This window comes from Nannospalax galili, unplaced genomic scaffold (genome assembly GCF_000622305.1).
Source record: "Nannospalax galili isolate Female #2095 unplaced genomic scaffold, S.galili_v1.0 scaffold235, whole genome shotgun sequence".
NCBI classification, from domain to species: domain Eukaryota; kingdom Metazoa; phylum Chordata; class Mammalia; order Rodentia; family Spalacidae; genus Nannospalax; species Nannospalax galili.
Window position 1 is genome coordinate 6,908,593 of NW_008338118.1, and position 26,119 is coordinate 6,934,711.

The following is a 26,119-nucleotide window of genomic DNA, read 5'->3' on the forward strand; positions in this document are numbered from 1 at the left end:
AAAAAAAAAAACCCCACCTCATTACAAAATAAAATTAGGTATGGGGACTTGCTCCTCAGCATTTATTCTACAGTTGCTTCAGCCTAGAGAAAAGGATCGTGATAACAACCTGAAAAAATAATGTATATGGGCAAAGTTGCTCAAATTGTACTCCGGATATTTTTCTAAGTTGGCCTAGGACAAAAAAAAGCCACCAGCATCCTAAGAGCATCTGTACTCCCCAAGAAGTATACACCTGGAACCAGGAATGCCCTTGCCAGCTTAGCCCATGGGCTCTTTGTAAAATTTACCCACAAAGATTTTAATGGCCACTTAGCAGAAATAGCCTCAGATTTGAAAAGTCATCTGGAAAAAATAACCCAATAAAGTTATAAATCATATTAGAATGTATGGTTTTTGTCCAGCAAAATTTTAGCTAGATATCTGTAAAAGATGACTAAAAATATCATGCACCATTCAAAGAAAAATGCATTTTGGCTTAAATTTTTACTCTCTACCGGAGGTAAGAAAAATTCTTTCTGAAATTTCTGATTTAAAAGTACAGAGAAGGAGCTGAAGTGATGGTTCAGTGGTTAAGAGCACTCACTGCTCTTGCAGAGGACCCGGGTTCTATTCCCAGCACCCACATGGCGGCTACGAACCATCCTTAACTGCAGTTACAGGGGAATCCAAAGCCCTCTTCTGACCTCCACGGCATTGCACGATATGGGTGCACTCACATACACGTAGGCAATACACTCATACACATAGAATAAAAAGCATTGAGAACTGAAAATTCAACACAAACGAGGAAGAACGAAAGAAACATTTATGCAGCATTCTTAATGTGCCATTCACTTGTAGGCAAATACTAAGTACAAAACAATAAATGAGTTCGAACTCTGGCACCAGTAATCAATCTTCCAGTTCAGGACAAAGAAGCAATTTACCCTTCTGATGACAGACAAGTGCAACAGTATTCAGCAGAAGAGAGACGTGCACTGAAGGTTTTAAGGAGACATACTACAAACACTAAACCCATAATTAGGGCTATCAGGAGACATTCTTATCGATTATGTTGACTCTTAAAACATTAGGAGTGAGGTGAAAGTGGGTCTGAGGAAGAAAAGACCATCCTAGACAAAAGTGGCAGGTAAGTAAAAGGAAAAAAATTTTAAAAAATCACAGACTTTGCACACATTTGAAAGCTGCTGGTTATGCCCTGAAATCTTCCTACATCTCTAGAATAACCACTTTTCAATTTGGATCAGTTACTGATGACAGTTAAATGTCAACACAATCAGGTTAATACATCAAGCATCTTCAGTTTCAGACTTATCTCACTCCTTAGCTGGTCACTACTCTGCTGTTCCTACCACCACAAGCATGATGCCCTGGTTAATCACACCTGCAGTTCACCTGTTCCCCCTAAGATGGCAATAATCACTGTGTGACTCAGCAGGAAAAACAAAGCTGGAGGAATCAAGCATATCTTTTCACTCTAAATTTGAATATAGGTGCCAGTATCTCATGTGTGGCAGGAACCCGCCAAATTCTGATTTGTAAGAAATGGAAGAGAATTTTTTTGCATGTGGTGTGTGTGTGTGTGTGTTCATTGTGTGAGCACACATGTATATGGGTGGGCACGCACATCTGTGTGCATGTATGTGGAGGCTTGACTTTGATGCCAAGGGTCTTCCTCAATTGTTCTCCACTTTATTTATTGAAGCAGTATCTCTTGCTGAACCTGGAACTTGATAATTTTGACTACTCTAGCTAGTTAACTTGCTCCATGCATTACCTCTCTCCACATCCTGCACATCGGGCGTACAAGTAGGCTGGCAAGCCCACCTAACTTTTACATGGGTTCTGGGATTCCAAATGTCCAGTTTCACACTTGGTGGAGCAAGCAGTTTACCCAATGAATCATGCCCCTGGAACAGATCTTTTTGAAATTTTTATTTATTATTTTTGGTTTATGTGCATAAGTGAATTGCCTGCATGTACATAAGTGCACCAGTGTCATGCAATGCCCACAGAGGTCAGAAGAGGGTATCAGATCCCCTGGAGCTGGAGTTAAGGATGGTTCATAGCTGCCATGAGGGTACTGAGAATCAAACTTGGGTCCTCTGTAAGAGCAGTCAGTGCTCTTAACCTCTGAGCCATCTCTCCAGCCCCTACAACAGACTTTTTTAAGAACACAGAGAAATATCAAAAGCCTGCTGCCTGTTTTCTTAAAATGGTAAATGCGCCTTTTTCATTAGCTAAACTAAAGCAGGATGTTAACTGTGAGGTTCCATGAATGAGGAGATGGCAAAGCCAGAAGGCCCAGCTCCTAGCACTCTGCCCATAAGCCCAGCAGCACCTGAGGCCAAGAAAATGAGAAACCAGCATTCATTTCTAGCCAGATTTCATAGTACTGTCTACACAGGCAACATACTATATACAGACTGAAGAACTTTGTATCTATATTATATGAGATTTCATCATTCACTAATCACTCAACATTTTAATACTCAATGTTACTTAATATTCTATGTCATTCATAATTATAGACCTCCAGTTTGCCAGGTACTGACCACTAGATAAGCATGAGCATTATTTAGGATCATAAGGAAATTATATTTAATTCTCCAAAATATGGACTAATCCTCCACTCCCTCCCCCTTCACTCCCTTTTGATATAACACAAATTTCAGCACTGGTGTTTTCCTAAAACCTTAGAAATTATCCTTTAGGGACTTGATTGAGAAATATCCCCCATAGGCTCAGGTATCTGAACACGCTCCCTAGTTGGTGACCGTGTTTGAGAAGGTCATGAAAACTTTTGACGGTGTAGACTTTCTGGAGGAAGTACATCACTGGGCGTGGACTTTAAGAGTTTATAGCCTCACCCCATTTCCACCTCATTCTCTCTGCTTCCTGTTTGCAGTTTAAGATAAGATCTCTCAACTTTCGCTCTTGCCACCATGCCTGCCACTTGCTGCCAGGCCTCCCTGCCATGATGGACTCTTAGCCCTCTGGAGCTGTAAACCAAAATAAACTCTTTCTTCTACAAGTCCCCTTTGGTCATGATTGTCTTATCACAGCAACAAAAAGTTATACAGGGATTCTTGAACATTTCATTTTAAGCCTCTTCTTTGACAGTGAAAACTATATTATCATGCCTATATATAAGTTCTTCAAAATATTCCAATAGCAAAGTCCTTTTTATTAGACTGGTTCTTCTTCATTATGCCAAAAGAAACAAATTATCTGTCATGGGAGAATACACCCTCACAACGACTTCAAAAGCCAGAAATGTTATTGTTTGCTAATAGATGAGATAATTTGGGATTCTCTTCTTTTTTTTTTCTGACTGAGGAAAAGAAGATGAGCTTTAAAGTAACTGAGATGTAGGTTCAAACCTTGTGCAAAGTGACCTTAGAAGAGCTTCCTACCTTAACTTCAATCACCAACCCATAGACATGAAGACAGGAATAACACTAAGCGAACGCTCAGCAAACAGGGCTCCCTTCTCAATCCTAATTCATTCTCTCTGTAGCCAAAGCAAGGTTTCAACACTCATGTCTGTCACCTCTAGCTAAAGATTGGGAGCCTATATTATCTGAAACTCTCCCTGCCATCACCCCCAGCTGCAGGATCTTCTCAGGCTCCCCTACTAAACTGGTTTCAGAACCTGTTCTTTGGACTACTCTTTGTATCTGACACCAAGATTCATCAATGTGTCTGAATGGCCATGTCACTCTCAACACTTACAGAAGACAAATACCCCCTATGGTCAGAGAATTCCTTAAGATATATATTTTTTTAAATCCCAGACCTCCCTGTGCCCAATTCAGGTTGCAGACTTTATGTACTTTTGCCCACGGGGACTCAGCCTATTTCCCTTTCTGTTTTCAAAGGACAGCACTTCTTAGTCTTGCAGAATTTATCCTTACCTCACTCCCACAACCCAGCTGTCAAATGGCATAATCCCTCTCTCACTTCCTTGCTGTTGTGTCCTTGCTTCTTCAGAAGTGTGCATGCCCACCAGCTCTTCTTCCACACAGGTTTACTCTTAAGTATTAAAGGCAAAAGATTGTGTTAGGTGCTAGAAAAATACCTAATAATGAAACGCTGAATACTTCTTGCCTACATTTCTGCTCCTATCTGCTGTCATGTCTCTCTACCGTGATGGACCTCCCCAGCCCCTCCACCACCATCATTCACAGGTCAGAGATGGAATCATAATTCACCTTCAGCCCCTGTAAACCCACTCCTTTCACATGAGCAATTAGCATTTCTGAGAGCAGAATTCCTATTCGAGCATTCTTTTAAGGTGCTGAGTAATATCTAATAATTTGCTGAAATCAAACAGACACACACACCATTCAATTTAAAAGGCTAACATTGATTATCTTGCAAGTCACCTTGCAAGTCACTGGGAGAAAGAACAAATGATATTTATTAAAGGACTAGCATGTGACAGATGATTCAACATTCACCTGGCCCTCAAATTAGTACAACTTGAGGATTTCTAGGTCTGTCAAGTGGAAAGGCTGAGGGTTATTAATCCAAGGCTAGAGAGCGACAGAACTTTGACTTCTTAGGTCTGAGTCTAACAGTGGCTTTCAAACTCTACACCCTAAATGTAGTTACAAAGAACCTTCCAATATTTGAGAAATGTTTTAAAAATGAAAAGTGAAATCTAATTACTTTAGAAACTGAAATGAAAGCAGGCACACATTCAAATGCTCTGCATGTCAAACTTTAGCACACTGGAAACCACCCATACATTAATTTGTGCTGCCAGAGTAATTTTGGGGAAAATGATGTAAGTCTCACTTTAAAGCCTATGTTCTGAGTCTTATGATTGAAGACGAACTTGAGATGGCACAATAAGCTCCTTTACAATCTGTAACATTTGCAATTATACTTCTATTGAAATCCTTTTTTCTTAAAACCACACCAAAAATAAAGAATAAAACACAGACCCAAATCAATTAGAATACGTTCTTTCAATTCTCAATTCAGTCTTCACATCTTATGCATGCTAGAAAAGAGCTCTAGCAACTCTGCCTGGATTTTGTTGTTGCTGGTGTTGCAGGGCTAGGGATGGAACTTACAGAGCCTCATGCATGTGAGGGAAGTGCTCTACCACTGAGCCATAGGCCCAGACCCGGTCTTCACGTCTCAGTTCAGTTTCTATATTCATCAAAACAAGACCTTCTCCTCAGTGGTAATAATAACATAAGAAAATATCAGTTTCTAAAAATGAAATACAATAAAATACTATGTTTGTTTTACACTTTTGAACAAAGTTTGTTGGAAAGACAAAATTCCACTGCTGAAAAAAAAAAACATTTGAAATCTTCCCCTGCATCACAATGTTTTTCAATAACTCATGAAAAAGAAAAATTGCCTGATTAGTCAGGAGCAAGCTCGAAAGAATCTTGCCCCCTCAAACCCTTTTGTAACGTCCAGGCCAGGTGGGGAGCCAGCTTCTGCTTCATCATCTTCTACAGTAGACAGATAAGCAAACAGGAAGAGAGTCCTTCACCCTCAGCTAACTCCTGCCTTCCTTTCATTCTGGCCCTCACCTTTCAGGTAAGGTGCTAAACTCACAGATGGCTACTGATGCCCTTCAAATCACCAGAGCCACTGATCACGATGTCTCTTTCCTTATAGGTACTCTCTAGGGCAGAAACTAAAACTTCAGTTCAATGAGAAATATACTCCAATATGACCTCCCTTCTTCTAATAGCCCAGTGATTTGGAAACTACAATCCACAGGCCAAATCCAGGCTACTGACTACTTTTGCCAATAAAATTTTATTAAAACATTGCCACACCCATCTGTTTGCCTAATATTTGTAGCTACTTTGGAACTACAATGGCCGAACTAAGTACCTGAGACAGAATTTGTAACTCCTACAACTATGCATGTACTAGATGACCCCATTTCAAAAATAAGTACATCAGAGCTGGAGAGACGGCCCAGCAATTAAGAGCAGTTACTGATCTTCCAGAGGACCTGCATTCAGTTCCAAGCACCCACATGGCAGCTCACAATCATCTATAATCCAGTTCCATGGGCTCTAACTCCCTCTTCTGGCCTCCATGGGCACTGTACACACATGGTACACTCACATACATGTAGGCAAAACACACATATAAATCTAAAAAAACTCCTTGTAATCTTGAGAATTCTCCACCACAAAGAAGTAGAATACATGCAATGGAACACACCACAGTCTCAGTAGCCAGAATACCCGGCCCTCTGCATTAGCTGAGTCCCTGCCAAATAGCGAGCTCTCAATTAAGTATCAATCAAAAAAGAAGTCATGCAGAAAGGAAGGATAAGAGGTTGTGAGGAAAGTTTAGGGCTTTGCTTCTCCCCAAACTAATCAGATAGCACTTCTTCATAGAGTATTTTAAAACCTATCAGATCTTTCCCATGTTATACTCAGGTATTTCAACATAGGCAGTACATTAGAATTCAAATTAAGAACCTGAAGTTACTGTTTCATTTCAGGCAAATAAACAATGATTAAGATGTCATTTAGCAAAACAAAAACCCTTGTTAATTTTGATCATGTTGCCCACAACTACTTTTAGAAGAATATGCATTTGCTGCTATTATTGTAGTTTTAATATCACCCATTATAATACTATATACTGAGATAAAGCATCTTTTGCTGGGAGATGAACTCTTAGGCAGTCTGGATTTGGGCAACAAAAAAGGAAGGACTAGGTTAAAATGGCTGATCAAAGAATTGAATCAATTGGCTAGTTATACTCTTATATGTATGTGCAGGTGCATGTGTCTGTATGTACACATGTATATGGAAGACTGTTTTTGAGAAAAGGTCTCTCCCTGGTCTGGAACTAGACAACTAGGCTAGACAGACTGGCCACTGAACTCTGAGGATCCACCTATCTTTGCCTCCCCTCCACTGGGAGCACAAGCATGTGGCACCACATTTTTTATTTATTTTTATTTTTTATTTTTTTGGTCTTTTGAGACAGGGTCTCCCTGTAGTAAGGCTGGCCTGGAACTCACTATTTAGACCAGGCTGGCCTCGAATTCACAGAGACCTGCCTGCCTCTGCCTCATGAGTGCTGGGATTAAAAGGCATGCGCCACCATGCCTGGCACATTCAGCTACTTTATGTGGGTTCTGGGGAACAAACTTTGGTCCCCATGTTTGCATAGCAAACACTGCCCTGACTGAGCATCTCTCCACTCCTCCTTTCATCATTTCTCCATAATCACACATCTTCATGTTGGTTTATTCAAGACACTTTTTGTATAAAGAACTAAAATATGTACCACATCTTGCATAATTCTAATTTCAACTTTTTTGAGCAATTTGCTTCATTATACTGGTGCCATCTTAGATTACAAAGAATCTGAAGCAAAAGTTTTAGAATCAGCAAATGAAAACCCATTTTTTTAAAGGCTTAGTAATAAACTGTTCCTTAAGTATCTAATCTTCATACCCATAAGTGAAGCCCTCTTCTTGACATGGAGCCCAAAGAATTCTTACTAGGCCTACTTTATAAAACTACTAAAAATGAAATATTAAGATCATCCTACACACTCAGGCTGTAGAAAAAAAAATGGCAGCCCATGTGTGGGAATGACTTTTCTGGGAAAGACTCTTTTGTAACATGTCTTTACAAATTGAAACTTTACATAATCTTGTGAATCAAGTTAATCACTGGAAGCATTTAGAACTATGTACACCTTCTAAGAAAAACAGTATAATCAGTCCTACAATGTTTTGCATAGCTTTAATCTTATACCATGCTCCCTATTTGCGACTCAGTTATGCCATGACTCAGAACAATATGTATGCGTGAGATGTTACAGTGAGGACACTGAAAACAACAATGGTATTGTAAAAATCTCCCCCATAAATGTTGCAAGCAACATGGGGGCAGGGGTTGATGACACTATCTACGGCTTTGTGTGCTGTTCCCAGTCAGTGGGGTTGAAAAACTACTTCCTCTGTAAAATTGTTACCAAAGATTGTTCACAGCATGCTTGATATGCTGTTCAGTAAATATGAGGAGTCCTTTGTTACAGATAGAACAGAATAAACAGGATCCTGAAAAAAATCAGAACACCTCAGAACAAGACTGGGCCCACTCTTGATGAAAGAACTCAGAGTGAAGTTTCTTATTAATGAAGCACCAACCATCCATGTCTCAAGAAATGACAAGGAGGCTCTGCGCTTCTGTCTGAAAAGGCCATCCTACCTCCAGCCCAAAGTCAGGTCAGTAGGACCCTGAAACAGTCAAAAATACAAAGGAAACTCAGCTTGACCAAACATGCCAGTGTAGGAGACCTAGTCTTTAAAATATGAATCTTAAGAAGTTAAAAATACATGGAGGGAAAATACCACATGGAACAAATTCAACTGGTGAATACAGAAAAACAGCATTTCTATATAAAAATGCAACAAACAGAAAGAGAAATCCAGTAATCACCAGACGTTTTCTACATCTAGCAGGGTGATTTAGAAAAAGCAGCAGTCACATTCAGGAAACATTCAAATGATGAAGAACATCAGCATTGGGCCATGAATCAGCCCAGCGTCTTTCCTCTACAACAGGCAGCCTCTCAGGAAACCTTCATAAAGGAAGAAAGGATAAAAGACCAGTCAATAAATCACATGCAAGAAGTTTGCAAAATCAGAAACTTGACTTTCATGATTCCAACCAAAGAGGAGCTGAGAGTTCCAAGCAATCACATAATCCTAAAGGAAAGTTGCCTACTCAGGTTAAAGAGAGTCATCTCATTTACCCATACTTACATAATCGCTGTACTAGCCTGAAGATGGATGTGGGCCACCGTATGCCATGCCAGGACCTTTCCTCTCTGAAAATCAGAAATAGCTGCCACTTAAAACACCAGCAAGCAGCTCCACGATCTTTAACCCAGTTACTCTGCACTGTGCTTAGTAGGTGGAAGCAGAGAGTGTTGAAAGGCTGGCATGGAAAAATGAATACAGCTGGAGTAGAACTTTCTGATGATGAGAGTCACATATGTCCCTGTTTTAGATTAAGTCCCAATTCAATAATAGCAAACACCTGTATAGTGCTTAGAGTGCCACACTCTTAAGTTGCACACACACACAGGGTCAAGCACCACTTAACTATAACAACACATTCTAAGAAACACAGTGCTGAGTAACTTTGTCATGTGTACATCAAATATACAAACTAACACACCACAATGTCACTAAGGGATACAGGAGTCACTACCACTACAGTTCATTGTAGACCGAAGCATCATATAGTGTATGTATGTATACATACTCAACTCTGAGCTAGGTGCCATTATGCCCATTTTGCACAGAAGGAAACTGAGGCACAGAGGTTAAATAGCAGGTGAGAGTCAGAGCTAGTCTGGCTCCATAATCAGTGCCCTTAGCCATTACTTAGGCAAACGTTCAGTCCAACCATTTGTTTGGAACCTATCCTCTGTATCCTGAACCAAACATAGGTCAAGAGGGTTACTACCCACACCTTCAATGAGACACAAGTGTGATTTGTCCTAAAACAGAGATAGATAGTTAAAAAGGCCCAAGGCAGAATTATGGCTAGCCCAGTGGGCACCTCTGGGTAAATCAGAATGGGGACCTGAGCAAGCTAAGCAGAGACTTGTAGCTCACAGATTTGGCTAGGCTGGCTGGCCAGCAAGCCTTAAGGATCCTCCTGTCTCTGCCTCCCCAGCACTGGGATTACACATGTATGTATACTGCAGCATCCAGATTTTTATATGGATGCTGGGCATCCAAACTCATACTTGCATGGCATGCACTTTTCTGATTGAGCCATCTCCTCAGTCCCATTAAGCATTACTTTTAACATTACCAACAAACCTCACCTCTGAGTTGCCATCTACCTATATAAAAATCTGTTTGGATTTTAATAAGCAACTCAAAGTTGATCACCCTGAAATCAATCTCACTTTACCTCCCAATCTGTTCTCCCTTTAGGTGTTACCTATTACAGTATGTAACCCCCATTAGTCACCTCAATACCTGTTGTAGTTTTAAAACACGCCCATAAGTTCTTCAAACTTCCTCCCAGCAAGAAATGTTTGTCTTTCACCTTTGAACCTCAGCATGCCTTTGTGCTTGCTATGATGAACAAAACACAGCAGAAAAGATGCTGAATCGTACTGAGGATACATGAGAAAAGGAGAGGTGGCTTCTGTCACTTTCTCTTGGTATATTAGTTCTGCAAGTCTTCCATTTCCACATAAAAAAGCAGGCTACCCAGAGGCGACTACATAGAAAGACCATACACACACACACACACAGATGCCCCAAGAGTCCACCATCCTTGTTCAGTACCCAGTCACTGGTATGAAAAAACCTTAAGACGAACCCAGTCACCATCTGGTTACAACTCATGAGAAATGCTGAGCAAAAACGCCTTCATTGAACCCAGTCAACCAACAGGTTCATGACCAAAAGTTATTGTGTTAAGCTACTGGTTCAGAGTGATCTGTTTCTCAGTAATAGCTAACCAAAGCAATGCTCAAATCCCATGTCCAAGACACCATTGAGATCTCTTTTCTCATAGTCCACATCCAATTTCAAATCTTCAGCAATTCTTAAATGGTCCTTAAATCCATCTATTTCTGCCTTTACCTGATTGTGAATCCTACCATTTCATTCCTGGATCAGGACGGCATCTTCCTAACTGGTCCCGCTGCAGGCTGCCCTCCTTTTCCCATCTTTCACAGGCAGATCTAACTACGTCACTCCAGGCAAGCCTTAAAGGTTTCTAGCATGTAACCCTAGCAGGGTTCTGCAGCTCTGGGTGAAACCTTGCTCCAAACCCCACCCCAGTCACACAGCGCCCTTGAAGGCATGATGTTATTCACCCCTAAGTCTCAACACAGCTGTTGCCTGCCTGGCCCTGGCCATGCCTGTCACTGGGCCAATGCTACTCAATTTCAATGTTGGAAATTAAAAATAATTCCTCTGGGAAGCACTCCTTGGCCCCTAAGTCCAGGTTGAGTTCATTTTAAGTGCTCCTTCAGTACCCTTTATTTCTATCTAATAAGCTATGCTACTCCAAAATTCAACTGCTTAGTTTTTATTGCACAAGTGTTGCTAAGTAACTTGAAGGGAAGCTGATGCTTCATTCACTTGTATACTCCTGCTTCCCAAGAGGACCAGAACACAAAAGGCTTATAAACAAGAGCAAATTGAGGAAATGAATGATAAACTATGCAAAAGCAACTTCATAATCATATAAGTCATCAAATTAGAATGGAAATGAAGTACATAAAAAGAAAAAATTGAAATTAATAGGTAAAAATCCACTTTTCAAAATGCTGTATTTTAACTCATGCTAACCATCACAAAGGCTCTACTGTATCTAAACTTTGCAAATAAGGAAACTGTGGTCCAGGGTGATCTGTCTTAAACCAAGTCCCCAATATGTTGGGTTTTAGAAATAAGTATGTTCTAAATACATGCATATAAACTTGGGGACTTGACTATCATCTTTCTATTCTGCCTGATAATAGCATTTTATGAGGCAGTAGCATTTACGATCGTTGCACAATAGGAAGGATAGGCCTATTTCTCAATTCTTTTAAATAGGTAAATTAATTTTATGATAACTCTGTACTACTCCCCTGATTTCTCCATGTTGCCATGGACTGAGATTTGAAAAACACTTCATATTACACAGATAACAGGTGAAAAACCTGGGACAGACTTCAAACTCAGTTTTCTTCTCTAATAAAAAAAAATACAGATTGGGCCCGGCATGATGGTGCACGCCTTTAATCCCAGCATTTGGGAGGCAGAGGCAGGCGGATCTCTGTGAGTTCAAGGCCAGCCTGGTCTACACAGTGAGTTCCAGGACAGCTGGGGCTACAGGGAGACCCTGTCTCAAAAAGACCAAAAATAAAAATATAGATTAAGTTACAGACAGGTCACCAATCCTTCCAGCTAGAGCCAATCACGACTACTCAATTCTTCATCCTTGATTTCCCTCAAGCACAATAAAAGAGAGTAGTAACAGCTCCTACAACTCTCAAGGGGTTGTTGAAAGTACTGACAGGTGAGTGTCTGTTCAGCATTTCCCACAGAATCTAGCACAGAGTAATTTTCAATCAATGTTAATTAGCATCATGATAATCAACTTCATTGCATTACTTTATTGAATTAAAAAGTGGTTCATTATATCCAGACACAATTTTGAGTGCATTACAAATACTTGCTCATTTAATCAATATCAAGAGCCCTAAAGTGATGGTACCTTTTGACCCAAGAAATCTACTTTTAGGACTTGATCATAAAGCAAAATTACCCACAAAGAATTAAGAATATTACCCATAACAATGACCCTTTAAGAGATTCACAATTCACATTAGCATCCTAAATTAGATGCTTTATTAGCTGAATAGTAAAGAAATCTGGGGAAAAAAATTTTTTTAATTAAAAAAAGGGGGGGGAGGGATGGCACAGCAATTAAGAACCCTGACTGTTCTTGCAGAAGACTCAGGTTTGAATCCCAGCACCCACATGGCAGCTAAAAATGTGACTTTCCTAGGGTGAAAAAAGTGACATGTGTGGGATCATTTGGAAACCTTGAGCCAGAATGCTCAGCTTCAAATCCTGACTCTGCCTCTCACTTGTTATGTGAATTGTTTCAAATTTTCTGAATAGTTTGGGCCACTAAATGAGTCTCAATTGAGGAATTATCTAGATTAGGTTGACTTGTGGGCCTGTCTATGGGGGGCTGTCTTGACTGTTAATTGATGTAGGAGAACCCAGCCCAGTATGAGAGGTACCATTTGAAGGGCTGGGCCCTGAAGAAAGCTAGCAGAAAGCAGGACAGTGTACTCCTTTCTCTCTACTCTTGACTGTAGCTGTGATGTGACTAATTGAGTTCTTGCCTTGACTTCGCCCCAACAATGGACTGCAGCCTGGAATTGTAAGCTAAAGAAACCCCTTCACCCCAAAGTAGCTTTTGATCAGAGTATTTTATCCCAGCAATCAAGATGAAACCAGAACACACGGAATATTAGTAGCAGTGTTACTGACCTTTAGCCAAAATTAAAGCAAACAGAAAATAGTCAAGGGAAAGTGGTAAGTACAGCAATGTACTAGGATAAGCATAAATTTCAAGGTACACAAGAGAAAGCATTAAAATTGAGCATTTTGTAAGTACAAAAAAGTAGGCTACAAAGCAATCTTTCTGTTACAAGGCCAGGTTGATTGTCTACGTGGATAAAAACAGATAATAGCTGCTTTATTAGCTGAATAGTAATAGACATATACATGTCTATACACAGATTTCAGGACAACTTACTATAAGAATGCTAGCTGTGTATCTGGGCTGCTGGATTACTGATTTTTTTTTTCCCCATTGTGCTCTGTTGTTTCCTTTGTTAAGTTCTTTTTTTTTTTTTTTTTTTAAAGGATCTCACTATGTAGCCCTGGCTGGCCTAGAACTCATGCAGACCAGGTTGGTCTCCAAGTCGGAGGAGAGTCTCCTGCCTCTGCCTCTCCAGTACTGGATTAAGGCAGTGTGTGCCACCACACCCAGCCTTCATAAGCTTTACTTTACCATAATAAACATATTATCAAAATAATCTCAGTTTGGACACAGACAACACACCTATATATTCAGTACATGTGCCGCGACTTAAAAATCACTTAAAAACTCTAAAACAAACTGATGAATTATAATAAAAGCTGTAATTAACATAACCAAATTCCATAAAACAGTTTATATGATTTGCATGTAGTAGTAAAACCACCACACACCTCTTAAAACGAACACTCTCTTCTACGAACTTCTCCCCAAATCCAGGTAAGATCTCTACACGTAACCAAAAATGATAACATCAAAACCAGAAACACGAAGCAAGTTACTGATCTATTATGCAGCAACATTTATTGATCTCAAAAACTTAATCAGAGAAGGTAAAAAATGGGTTTCAGAAGCTAGGAATGACCCAGACCTGCCTTGATTAATACATCTCTCAACTCTCAGCAAACAGCTCTCTTATAGAGCAGATGGTAATTAGCACAGAGAACCACAACTGACCAACGTGCAGAGAATAAGATGCTGCAGACTGCCTATCCCTGAATAGAACACCTATATCAAACTTCTGCTTCCCAAGGTTCAGGGATCATTGCAGAAGAGGGGCAGAAAAATTGTCAGAGTCATAGGACATGGATGACCACAAGGAAACAGTTTTCCAGACAGCTGGGAAGCTACTCATATGAACTCATACCAATGGTAAGAACATGCACAAGTCCCACGTAAGCTTAAGCCAAACAAAATCCCAGCCTGGACATGGGGAAGTGGATAGGAAATCCCAACCCAACCTAAGGAACCATTGGCAACTGAAGGCTGCTGGGAAGGGGAGATTCAGTCTTGTTTAAGACACTCAGGGCTGGAGAGATGGCTCAGCAGTTAAGAACACTGGTTGTTCTTGCAGAAGACCCAGGTTCAAATCCCAGTACCCACATGGCAGCTAACGACTGTCTGGAACTCCAGTTCCAGGGGATCCAACAGCCTCTTCTGTCTTCCGCAGGCATTGCACAACACGGGTACACTTACCTACATGCAGGTAATACACGCAAACACATAAAGTAAAAATAATAAAAAATATTTAAGAGTGAGACTCCATAGGATGAACTCACACCAAAGAGCATTTGGAGACACAAACCTAACTCTATAGAATACAAGAAATTTTGTGGGGATGTCAGGGGGTGGTGGGAGGTATTAGCAAAGAGGGTTGTAGATACGAGAGGGTAATCTAAATATTATGATCAAAATATATTGGAGTAAATTCACAAAACTTCAATAAAAAGGAAAAAGAGATCAAGTATTAAGGTATTTTAATTGGCACTTGAAACAAAATAAAACATTAAATATGAAAGAAAAAAAAAAGATTTGTAGGTGTAATCCCAGCAGAGGCAGGCAGATCTCTGTGAGTTCAAGGCCAGCCTGGTCTACATAAGCATGCTCCAGGCCAGCCAGCGCTATACAGTGAAACTTGGTCTCAAAAAGCAAACATAAAAAGAGTGGTATGTCACAATTTCTATAAAATTTAACAAACATGAAACAATACTATATAGTTGAAGCAAGCATACATATGTCATAAAGAGGCCAACACACACATGATACCCACTAACTTCTGGATAGCTGTCACCAATGACAAAGGCAGAAAAGGAAGGTAGAAAGAGTAGATGCTTCAGTAGTGGTCTGAAAGTTCCTCTTTTTTTCTTTCGTTTTTAAAAAGTACCAAGCTTTTGAAGTTTAAATGAAAAACATTAACACCTATTAAACCAAAGCAGTAAGTACACAAGAGATAGACAAATTATTTTCTGTACTTATCTGAATGCTTGTACTAATTCATCCTTAAATATAAAACTTTGAAAGAACCTCATTTCTTTTAGCTCCTGGCTTCATGTCCAGATTGGCTGGAACCAGTGTAGGCACTCTGGGCCTCAATCAATGGTATTGGAGCTGCTCCAGATTCACATGCCCTTCCCCAAGAGTAAGAGGCAAAATCCACAGCTGTCCTGTCAGACAGCCCATAGCAGGGCCTGTGCTTCAGCTCCTGCCTACAGGTTCCTGCCCTGAGTTCCTAACCTTGGGCTCCCTGATGAACTGTGACCCGGGAGATGAAAGCCGAATAAACCCTTTCCTCCCCAAGTTGGTACTGGTCACAGTGTTTTGTGCCAGCAATGGAGAAACAAACTAGAACAGAAATTGGTACCAGGATTATGGGGTTTTGTTAGAACAGACCTGACCTTGGCACTGTGGAAGTGTTTGGAACTGTGGGCTGGAAAAGTCATTGAGTTTGTGTTAGAGTTTGTTGCTGGAGCTTGGAACAGTTATGCTGAAAGAGTTGTGAACAATGGAGGCCTGGCTTGCGAAGCTTCAAAGGGAAGCAGAGACTATCAGGGCTGTTTGTGTGATATTTTGAATTGAGAATCTGTGGGTTCTGGTCGGCTGGGGCTGAAGAATCAGCTGTGATAAAGAAGAGACCAGAACCTGAACTAAAACCTTTGCTTTACTGGGACAATTGATGCTGGTTAGCTGAGGCTGAAAAAATCAGCTGTAAGTAACAAGAGACCAGCATCACTGAGGTGAAATCTTCTGGGAAGTACTTCCTCAGGGTCAGTATGCGGAAGCTATGATAGAGAGGGGACCTGAACCTCCATCTCAAACTGGAAGCAGGACTTGGTAATATGTAAGAGTTTCCTGCATGGTTTTCCTGTTGAAAGAGAGACGGGTCATAGAGAGCAGCTGAGGCTTAGCACCCTGAGAGTCCAGGAAAAGCTTTGGTGAAAGTACAGCCTCAGTTGCAGTGAAGACCCCAGAAAGCAGCAGTCCGATGGTTAGAATAGTTCCCAGCAAACCAAGGAACAAAGGAATCAGACAGAGGAGCTTGCCCTGCAAATCCAAACTTTCAGGCAGCCAGTCACTCTGGGTAGGTGTGTTGGGCTCTGAGTCAAAGAGAAAGCCAATGTTTATGCAAAAAGCAAAGGAAGGGCAGGGGTGTGGTGGCACATGCCTTTGAATCTCAAAAGGCAGGTGGCTCTCTGTGAGATCAAGGCCAATTTGTTCTACCAAGTGAGTTCCAGGCCAACTGGGGTACAGGGAGACCCTGTCTCCAAAAAAAAAAAAAAAAAGGAGAGAGTGGTTATGAGCAGAACTTACTACTTCAAGAACATACCCACACAGGTTCCCTGAGTTTCAACAAGGCCCTTTCTCAGGAAACCAAGTGACAGCAGCAATCAATCGACCCTTCGATGTCTAGCACTGTATCTATGATCTGGGTATCCCTCCCCATAATTATTCATTATATTAGCTAAGCTTTATCTAACAATGTTTACAAGCATGGACTTGGAATCTAAGAAGCTGAGTTCAAACCCCATGGTTTGCTGATCTACTGGATGCATGATCCAAGAAAATACTCAAGGCTTTCAGAGCCTCTAAGTCTGTTTTAAGTGATACCTACTTAATTAATATTATAGTGGAATGATTATCAGGTACCAGACTGGAGTACAGTGATAAAAGAGGGATTAAGATAGTGAGAAAACCAGGACTGATGCAGATTGCAGCTCAGATAGCAGCAGTGTCTCTACTGAAGCACAAGTCAGGATCAGCTACATAATTAATTGATAGACCAATACAAAATGAAAACACAAAGCACCTTACTCAAAAATTAAGACTCTCAAGATGGTGACCAAGTACCAGTTATACTGAATTCTGTAATATTTACCTGCGAAGCCAGCCCCACTAAAAGTAAACATGCCAAGACACTTCACGGACTGGGCTTCTTAGACTCATCAAAACATGTTAAGACTTAAGGGATGCCATAACATAACTAAAGGTGAGTGCAGGCTCCAAAACAGATTGTCCCTGTCTCTACCTCCAACTCATGTAGAAGTTTCATTCCCAAAGATGTATGTAGGAAGCTCAATCCAACTATGGTGTCTATAGGTGGGGCTTTGAAGAAGAGATCAGCAGAAGAAGTCCAGAATTAAAGATCACTAGGGTGAAGAACTCAATACTGAAACCTAGTAATTTTATAAGAAGGAGAGCACCTATACAGACACAAACACAGACATGTGTGTTCCCCATCTCTCCAGGTAAAGTCCTGTAGCACCTCAGAACTCTGCCAATAAGAAGGCCATTAGTAGATACAGCCCCTGACCTTGGACATGCAGAAACATGAGCCAAATAAACTTTTCTTCATAAAAATAAAACATGACTCTGGTACATCCTTATAGTAATAAAAAGCTACCTAGTTCATCATCATTAATTCAATTTATGAGTGTTAGGGGGAACCTTCACTTTTTGTTATTTTTTAAAAATCTTTCCTTTTCTTCAATTGTCGTCACAAACAAATCCCTTGTGGTTAATGTCTCTGGGGAATTCTGCCCCACTGAAGTTCATAGGCTGCTGCTTGTGGCCTAGTGTCTGCTGATCAGCCCCATTTCTTAGGCTAAAGGGGTATAACAACCTTAACAAATAGATTGCGAGTGCTGGCAACCTCATCAAGAACTGGGGTTGTGGCAGGCAGGAATGTCCCCTGAAAGTGATTCTATGGGGCCGAGTAACAAAGATGTTTGGATATCTATCTGTATCACTTGATAGAACTTTAGAATCTGAAGATCAACTCAGTAACCAGAGTAAGGACACTGTGGGACAGAGGCTGAACACATAGCACCTTCCAGCCAGCCTTCCCTATGATGGTACTTGGTCAACAGAGCTAAGTCCCTGGTAAGGAGAGACCATTAGCTGGTCTACCTGGAGCCTTTACTTTAATGTGACAATAGCCTGGGAGCACATTTCTAAGGAAGAAGAGTAGTACAGTCATCCCTTGGTACCAGCAGGGGATTGCTTCCAACCCCTCAAGGATACCAAAACCCACAGCTGCTCAAGTCCCTCATATAAAATAGCATACTGTTAGTATATAATGTATGGGCATGCTATCATACACTTTAAATCATCCCTATATTACTTACATGTAATATAACATAAATGCTATGTAAATAGTTGTTATGCTGTATTGTTTAGGGAATGATAACCGAAAAAGAAAGTTTGTACATAATCAGTACAGACACAATTTTTTTTCAAATATTTTCAATCAATCAATGGTTAACTTAATCCACTGATGTGGACCCTTCAAAAAATAGAGACAACTGTATTTACATGATATATGCAAAATTTCAAGCATATATCATCGGCTTTTTGTGGGGGAAGGGGGGTGTTTTTGAGACAGGGTCCTCTGTACTGGCCTGGAACTTACTATGTAGACCAGGTTGGCCTTGAACTCATAGAGATCCACCTGCCTCTGCCTCCGGAGTGGTAGGATCAAAGGCCCAGCGCATTCCATCAGCTTTTAACACCAAGATGCCTAAGTCACTGACCTGCATTAAAGAGAAAGATTTGGGGGTAGGAGATCTTGAAGAAGCAGGGTCCTTGAGCTACAGTACCAGCTCACTTACCTGCTAGCTGGGTGAACTTACGGAAATGACACAACTGCCCTGGGCAGGTACAGCCTCTGATCAAGAAACTAGGTCAAGTTCATCAGTCAATACAAAGAAGAAATCTTACTAAACTAACCTTACTAAATCCCGAACATAACAGAAAATGTAATGAACACTGACAGCATCCAAGACTAATCAAGCATTTTTGTCACATTTGCAAGTCTAACTTTACATTTCTGTTTGCAATGAAACAAAGAAACATCCACAAGAGATGGGGCTGGAGAGGTAGCTCAGCGGTTAAGAGCACTGGCTGTTCTTGCAGAGAACCTGGGTTCAATTCCCAGAAGTCACATGACAGCTAACAACTGTCTATAACTCCAGTTCCAGGGTAATCCGTTACCCTCTTCTGACCTCCACTGGCATTGTATGACATGGGTGCACTTACACATGTGCAGGCAATACACAATATACTCATACATGAAATAAAAATAAATAAAATATTAAAAGAAAGATACATAACAGAGAAATGCACTAGAAAGGAAAAGATCATGTCAGAATCTGCCTTCTCCTCTATATGCTCTTCACCCTGTCCTGCCACAGACTCCCCAAAAGCCACTTGCCTCACAGTCCTGCAACCAAGGAGAGGATTAGAAACCATCTTCCATGACTTCCAGAAACATGGACAACATAGGGGTCCCATGAGTATTTGTTGAAAGGGCTAAGGAACAGATGAGAATGTGATTTTGCTTTTACAGGTATTAAATGATCCTGGAAAGTTGCTAACTACCACTCCTGATCATTCCATATATTTAGACTAACTTAAAATGCAGCTCAACACTTAGGTCTAAAGAGCAGTCACTCCACAGGGAGGGTAAAAATAGCATCATCAGCATAATCACAATACCTTAACATTTCAATTTGAAAAGCAATGTGCTGTTTATAAATAGATTTACCTCCACTATCTCATTTAATCATCACTGCTATTATATGCAGAATAAAGAACTTTATTGCTGTAGTTTTGACGGTACAAGGAGAAAAAGGTGAGATCCAAGCCAATCTTCACATATAAGATAAACAAAAGCATACTGAACTGAAAGGAATCTAGAAATTGATCCTGTCCATCCTCCCAGAAAAACCTTCATAAACGTGGTCATTCTTGGGACTGGAGAGATGTCTCAGCAGTTAAGAGGACTGGCTGCTCTTGAGGAGGACCCATGGCTGATTTTCAGCACTCAATAGCAGCTAACAACCATCCGTAACTCCAGGTCCAGGGGATCCAACACCCTCTCCTAACCTCCTCGGGCACTGAGCAACATGGGTGCACCTACCTACATGCAGGCAAATATACACAGAAAAAAATTAAGAAATAAATATTTTTTAACATGGTCATTCTTGATTTTATTGTTATTTTCTTTCTCTTCAAAAAGCTCTGCAAATTATCTTAATAGTTTTACCTGCTGTTGGGGGGGGGAGGTGCTTCCTGTAGGTGATAGTTAAGTATTCAACCATAGAGCAGGCCAGTGTACAAATACCCTGAAGAAAAGGGGGAGAGGGATATGGCCTACAAGGCAGACACCCACACCAGCCAGAAAAGAAAACTTTCATGTTTAAATTGCTAAAGAAATTCTGTCTTGATAATCTTAGAGTTAAGTGTAAAGGATACATTCCACATTCCACAAAACAAAATCCCTAATCTAAACAGATATTATCTTGTCTCAGTTTAAAAGACAGTAGAACTGTTTTTCCCATCTCATATTCATTCAATCAACAAGTAATCCTGGGCCCTGACTACATGCCAGGCACCAAGCCAGGCACAGTACAAGTGATGCATATAATTATTCAGGATTTGAAGTTACCACTATTTCCCTGAACCAAGATTAATAAAAACCCTGGCTTAAATATTAAGACGAGGCCTTCACCTTGGCTGTCACCTCTGAGAACATTTAAGAAATTAATAGCAACCTCAAAGATCAACCAGCTTCTTTCATTTGTTTTACCATTTCAGTCCTGTTAAAAGTAGTTCAAAATAGCACCCTCACCTTTTTCTTTCTTTCTTTGGACTCTCCTCCAAATAAGGTTAAGTGATGACACCCAGTATTAAAAACAATGGACATTACCTCCACACACAGCTCTTCCCACCAACAACTAAAATGTCCAATACTGTGTAAAGAGAAGAAAGAGAAAGGACCACACACCGTTACTCCTGTCAAGTACACAAAAGGGGCACTTCCTCTAGTCCACTCAGCGAAACCTGCAGCCTAACTTGGAATGAAAGGACCATGTTTTTTCCTACTGGAAGGTAAGTATAAGAATTTAGGAATTGATTTACTTTAAAAATAAGATCCCAGGCACAATCAAAGACATTGATCCTGAATTCTCAGAAATGGGATTTTAAATAAACACCATGCAAAAAGTATGCATGAGCAAACAAGTCAACCTGAAAGGCGGGAAGAAGGGAGTGATGTGATCCATCATTTTTCTCTGAAAATTGATGAACAAAAAGCAAACACAATAAAGTCACCTCAGGAGGGCAGGGGCTTGTTTTGTTTTCCCTTTGGCCCACTTAATAGCGAAGGGCTTTCTTCAATGTTTTTATAGGGGATACCTAGCACACTCATAAAAACTGAACTGCTTCCTTTAAGATTTTTTTGGCCCCTCCGGAGCATAGCCAATGACTTTTATGGGGCTGTTTCACTGTACTTGGGAATTTCTGAAAGCATGGTTTAAGTGGCAAAACAATAATTCAGTATTAAAGCAAAATGTAAAAAAAAATAGGCCAAGTAAAAACAGGGGCCTACTGACTGCCACCTAGATGCGCTCAGGATAACCTTGAGCCCACAAATATTCATCTACCTATCAACAGAAAGATAAGCTGGAGGTTAACCTGAGTAACTAGTCTTTAACAGTTTTCACTCAGTGCTTTTAGTGGGTTTGGCACTTCAAAGACAGCTTTGTGATACAATTTATAATTCTAAAACATGCTCAGTAAATAAGAAAAAAATGATCAGAATCATCTGAATTCCTTTTTGAAGCATACTTAGTTAAAGTATCCAAAATTAGCAAGTAATATAACCTATACTTTCTTCCTATTTGTTAATTACCCTTAACAAACTGGCTTTCATTTGGGGAGATTAAAAGAGACAGCCATAGTATTGTATCACTCAAGCTACAAATTAATCATTCAACTTAGAAAATAGTCTTCTGGACAGCCCTCAGCCTATGGAGTACCTCGTACTTTAAAGAATGTTCATAACATATAATCAATTCACTTAACCTGCTACAGCAATGAGTGTGTGGCACCCCTTTATACAAAGATATGTTACTGCCATGAATACATAAACAAACAACAAAATTAAATTTCTACTCAAAACCTTTGACTCAGCTCCATTTCAAGGTCATGTGCTAACCGGCCCAACATCCTTGCCAGCAAGTTCATCAAACTATAACGCTTTAGGAGAAATATTTATTGCTGCGTACTAAAATAAACCCCAACACACAGGTATCATTACAAAAGCTGCCCTTGCCTGGAGTTTCTTGATCTGGAAAGCATTCAGTCTTTCTCGGTACAGGCGCCTTAACTGTAATTCCTAGAAGGCGCTGGCAAATCTCTGTCAGGGCAATCTGCGGTGGAAAATCGAGCGCATGTGTCCAACAAAATGACAGGAAGGCCAATGTTTCTTCTAACCATCTTTAGCTCTGCAGGGCAATAGCGGTTCAGCCTAACACCATAAACACAGTAATTGTATGGGATCGAACACAGCTCATGTCAGTGAGGATCAGCCTAACCACAAACAGGCAGCTCTGGGGAAATAGAATCTCTGAACAAAAACATGGGGCTTGCACAATTCCACAAACACATACACGTCAATTTTTACAAGTGTCCCGTCGCTGCACTGTTCTGAAACTTTTCCCACCTAAACTTCTCAGCACAAGACTGGCCTAAAACCCGGTGCCAATCCGTGCACAGGGCAACAGTGGCATGCACCACGACTAGACCGGTGAGGCAAATACCATCGGTATAGTGGCCTGCCCCTACCCAATCCAGCTCAGACCGGGTTGCAATGCAGTTTAGTCCTGTCTACTTTCTGGTAATGTGCTTTTAAAATCCCGCCGCGACCCAGGTCATTTCTTTTGAGATCTAATAACAACCAAATGACTGGAGCTGCCGGGCACTTAGTGAGCCATTCTGGTTATGGCTCTTTAATAGCACCTGGAGTTGGGCTGGAGGGAGAGCGGAAAACTCCAGCTTCCCGGGAAAGAAAGTGGTGCGCGAGGAGCGCGGAGCGGAGCGCAGGGCGGTCCCATCGCCCGCGCCCCGCCGCGCCTTTACCTGTCAGCCCCGCCGCCCGGCCTCCCCGAGGCCGCCCCACGGCGTCCTGCACACGGTGGGAGAGAGCCCGAAGGCATCCCATCCCGAAGCAAGCAAGCGGAGAGGCTGCCGCTCAGGCGGGGCCATCGGGCGCCGTGCGATCGAGAGGCGACACGCCGCCCCCGCCCCGCACCTACCAGATAATCCATGTACAGAAACGCCTCAGTTATCCGGAGATCAGACATCCGGCAGCCTAAAGCATCCGGAACGGCTCCGAACCCGGAAAAAAAAAAGCAGCGTCTCTCTGGCTGCGAGCGAGCAGCTCCTGAAAAAGCCAGCAACAGCGAAAATCGCCGAGAGCAGCCGAGGAGCCGAAGATTACACCAGGGCGACGCCGATTGGTCGGGAGGGCGGGCAGAAGGAAAGGAGCACGCTGATTGGCTGAAGCGCCTATAAAAGGCAGGCCCGCGTTGGCTGGCTGGAGAGAAGCGCGGGAGCTGTGAGCTGCCGGTTCCTGTGGTGGGGGGAGGGGCGCGCGGGCGGAAGCGCCAGCCTGAGGGTGGGAAATGCGCTGCGGCCGCGGCCGCGTCTGTCTCCTCGAGTCCGGGAAAGCGGAGTGGAGCTGCTCGCTCCCGGCTGCAGAACCGTAGTGTCCCCGCCCGCCCTCGGAAGGAAACCCGCGCTGTGCTGTGGGAGGCGTGGTAGCCACCGAAACTTACTTTCTCTGCCCCAAGCGCTTTCCTAAAGATTTCTGTGGCCTCGAGATAGCTGGAGAAGTGTGTAGCTGGGTAGATAGGCAGGACATCTGCGCACGACTTAGGACGCTCCATGGTTCCCGGTGCCTGCAGCTCCCGAGGCGGACAGTTTGCACAGAGGTCTGCTGCTGCAGGGCCCCAGCCGCCCGTGCAGCCCAGGGCGGGGACCCGGAGGCGCCTCTAAAACAGCAGGCAGCTTCTGGCGATGTCGCTGTACCCCACGTCTGAGCTGTACTCCCAAATCCTGGTGGTGGGGGTACTCATCGGTTTTTCGCATGCTTTAAAGTCCAATTAAAATGAGCAAAGAAATTGGAAGCTCCCTAAAAGGACCTAATTAATACTATTTGTAACAGTATCTTAGAGGGAAAAAATTCTATAAGCAGATGCACTTGAGACTTGTACGTTTCCTGGTAAAAAGCTTAAAAGTGGGCACTGGCATTACAATGCTGAAATGAAGCTGGGTGGAAAGGCGAGAGTCGGGCAAGAAGTTAAGATGACAGTCAAAACAAAGGTGAGACAAGTGTGCCTTCTTTGGAAGTGGGTATATAGAGAGAACCCAGTACAAAAACGAATATTAATGTTTCATACCTTTTGTACCGGTAATTCTATATCCAGAAATTCTTAGGATAATGAGAGGTAGATAGTGTTATTCATTCACTTCATTGTTTATATAGCATTAGTCAAAGGATTTGTTGACGCGGTACACTTAAACAATAGAGCTTTATATAGCCGTTAAACATTTATGAAGTTTCATGATATGGCGAAGTTTATAGTGAGATGTATTCTTCCCTAAGATATATGTCAAACAAATGAATAACAGAGGAGTATTCTCGATGATAGAACTTGGGAGACTAAGTTGCAAAAATATATTCTGCTATTTCCTGCCAAGCACAGTTATCTTATTAGGCCCAGGTGATTGAAGCCCCCCCGAAGTCTTAAGAGAGGGGACTTGATCTCACCTGTGTTGGTAATGAGGATTGCATACAGTCACAAGTCAAGTAAAACAACTGCAATCTTTCTGAACTGCCTGACTGTCCAGATGGCATAGGGGTTGGGATTTTTTCCTTCAACGCCTTCCCCTTGACACTTTTTTGTGTCCTCAACAAATTTCCATACAAGTATCTGGAACTATCAAAACACTTCTGTTACAGAAAACCATAGAATTCAACCTAGATATACACAGAACCAGGAAGGGTGTGTGGTCCCTTCTACAGCAGATTCACGGGCCACATGACTAGATACACTATGTAATCTCTGAACCTGTTTCCTCACAGAATGGAAATTCTTACAGCCAGGGGGAGTTTCAAGGTAAAGGATTATGAATACACACACATATCAGGGCTTGATTTTGTTGATCCAGTTTCCAAGGTATTTGTATAAGTAACTTCCAAAGAAATTGCAATGAGATTTGTTTTTCTATTGAAGGGCTGAGGAGTCTCAATTGCATTAAGCCACTAGATCCAGTTTTTATTTATTTATTTATTTTGGTGTTTTGTTAACTCAAACACATGTAAGCTTACAAGAAATTTTTATGTGGATTCTGAAGGCAAAAAAACTCTGTAAACCTAGTCTTCACCATAGCTAGTTAAAACTACAGAAATCAAAAAGTCTTTCAAATGCCTAGCAAAAGTAATTTAGTCAAGAAAGCATTTCTTTTTCTCTCATTTTTTGTTTTCCTTCTCTCCATGAATCAGCATATTGCAAGTAAGATAAAGAGCTTGAGTTAGCAAAGAAATACATTTTGATTAAGAGGCCTGGTGGTTCTGGGCAGAAGATAACCACTGAGGAGCAGTTGGTTTCTGCTTTTACTTAAACAGCTATGCTTAGGAAAAGACAGTTCTGAACAGAAGATTTTTAGGCTAAATGACCTGGGGGACTTCTAGGAATCAGAATCTGTACATGGGACAGAAGCAGGGAAATAAAACAATCTGTTCACAGAAAAATTCCAAAGGCTGCATCATGGTACTACCCATAATCATGTTCATTATCACTGTCATCTATGAGAACTTTATGTTTAGTATAATATATTTTTTACATCTGTTTTGCATTTTGGAAAAATCCTTGCAAGGTGAAAAAAAAAAAAAAAAAGGC

At 41.4% G+C, this 26,119-nt stretch overlaps 1 protein-coding gene across 2 annotated transcripts in view; it reads right to left on the reverse strand.

The window, feature by feature from the left end:
• Positions 1–23,630, reverse strand: part of Arl15 (ADP ribosylation factor like GTPase 15) — a 430,866-nt gene extending 407,236 nt beyond the window's left edge. For both annotated transcript variants that reach the window (XM_008832948.3, XM_008832947.3), the window contains exon 1: positions 23,471–23,630. In XM_008832948.3, the coding sequence (XP_008831170.1) occupies positions 23,471–23,518 (48 nt within the window). In that variant the 5' untranslated portion in view covers positions 23,519–23,630. The remainder of the gene's footprint in view (positions 1–23,470) is intronic.
• Positions 23,631–26,119: the final 2,489 nt, after the last annotated feature.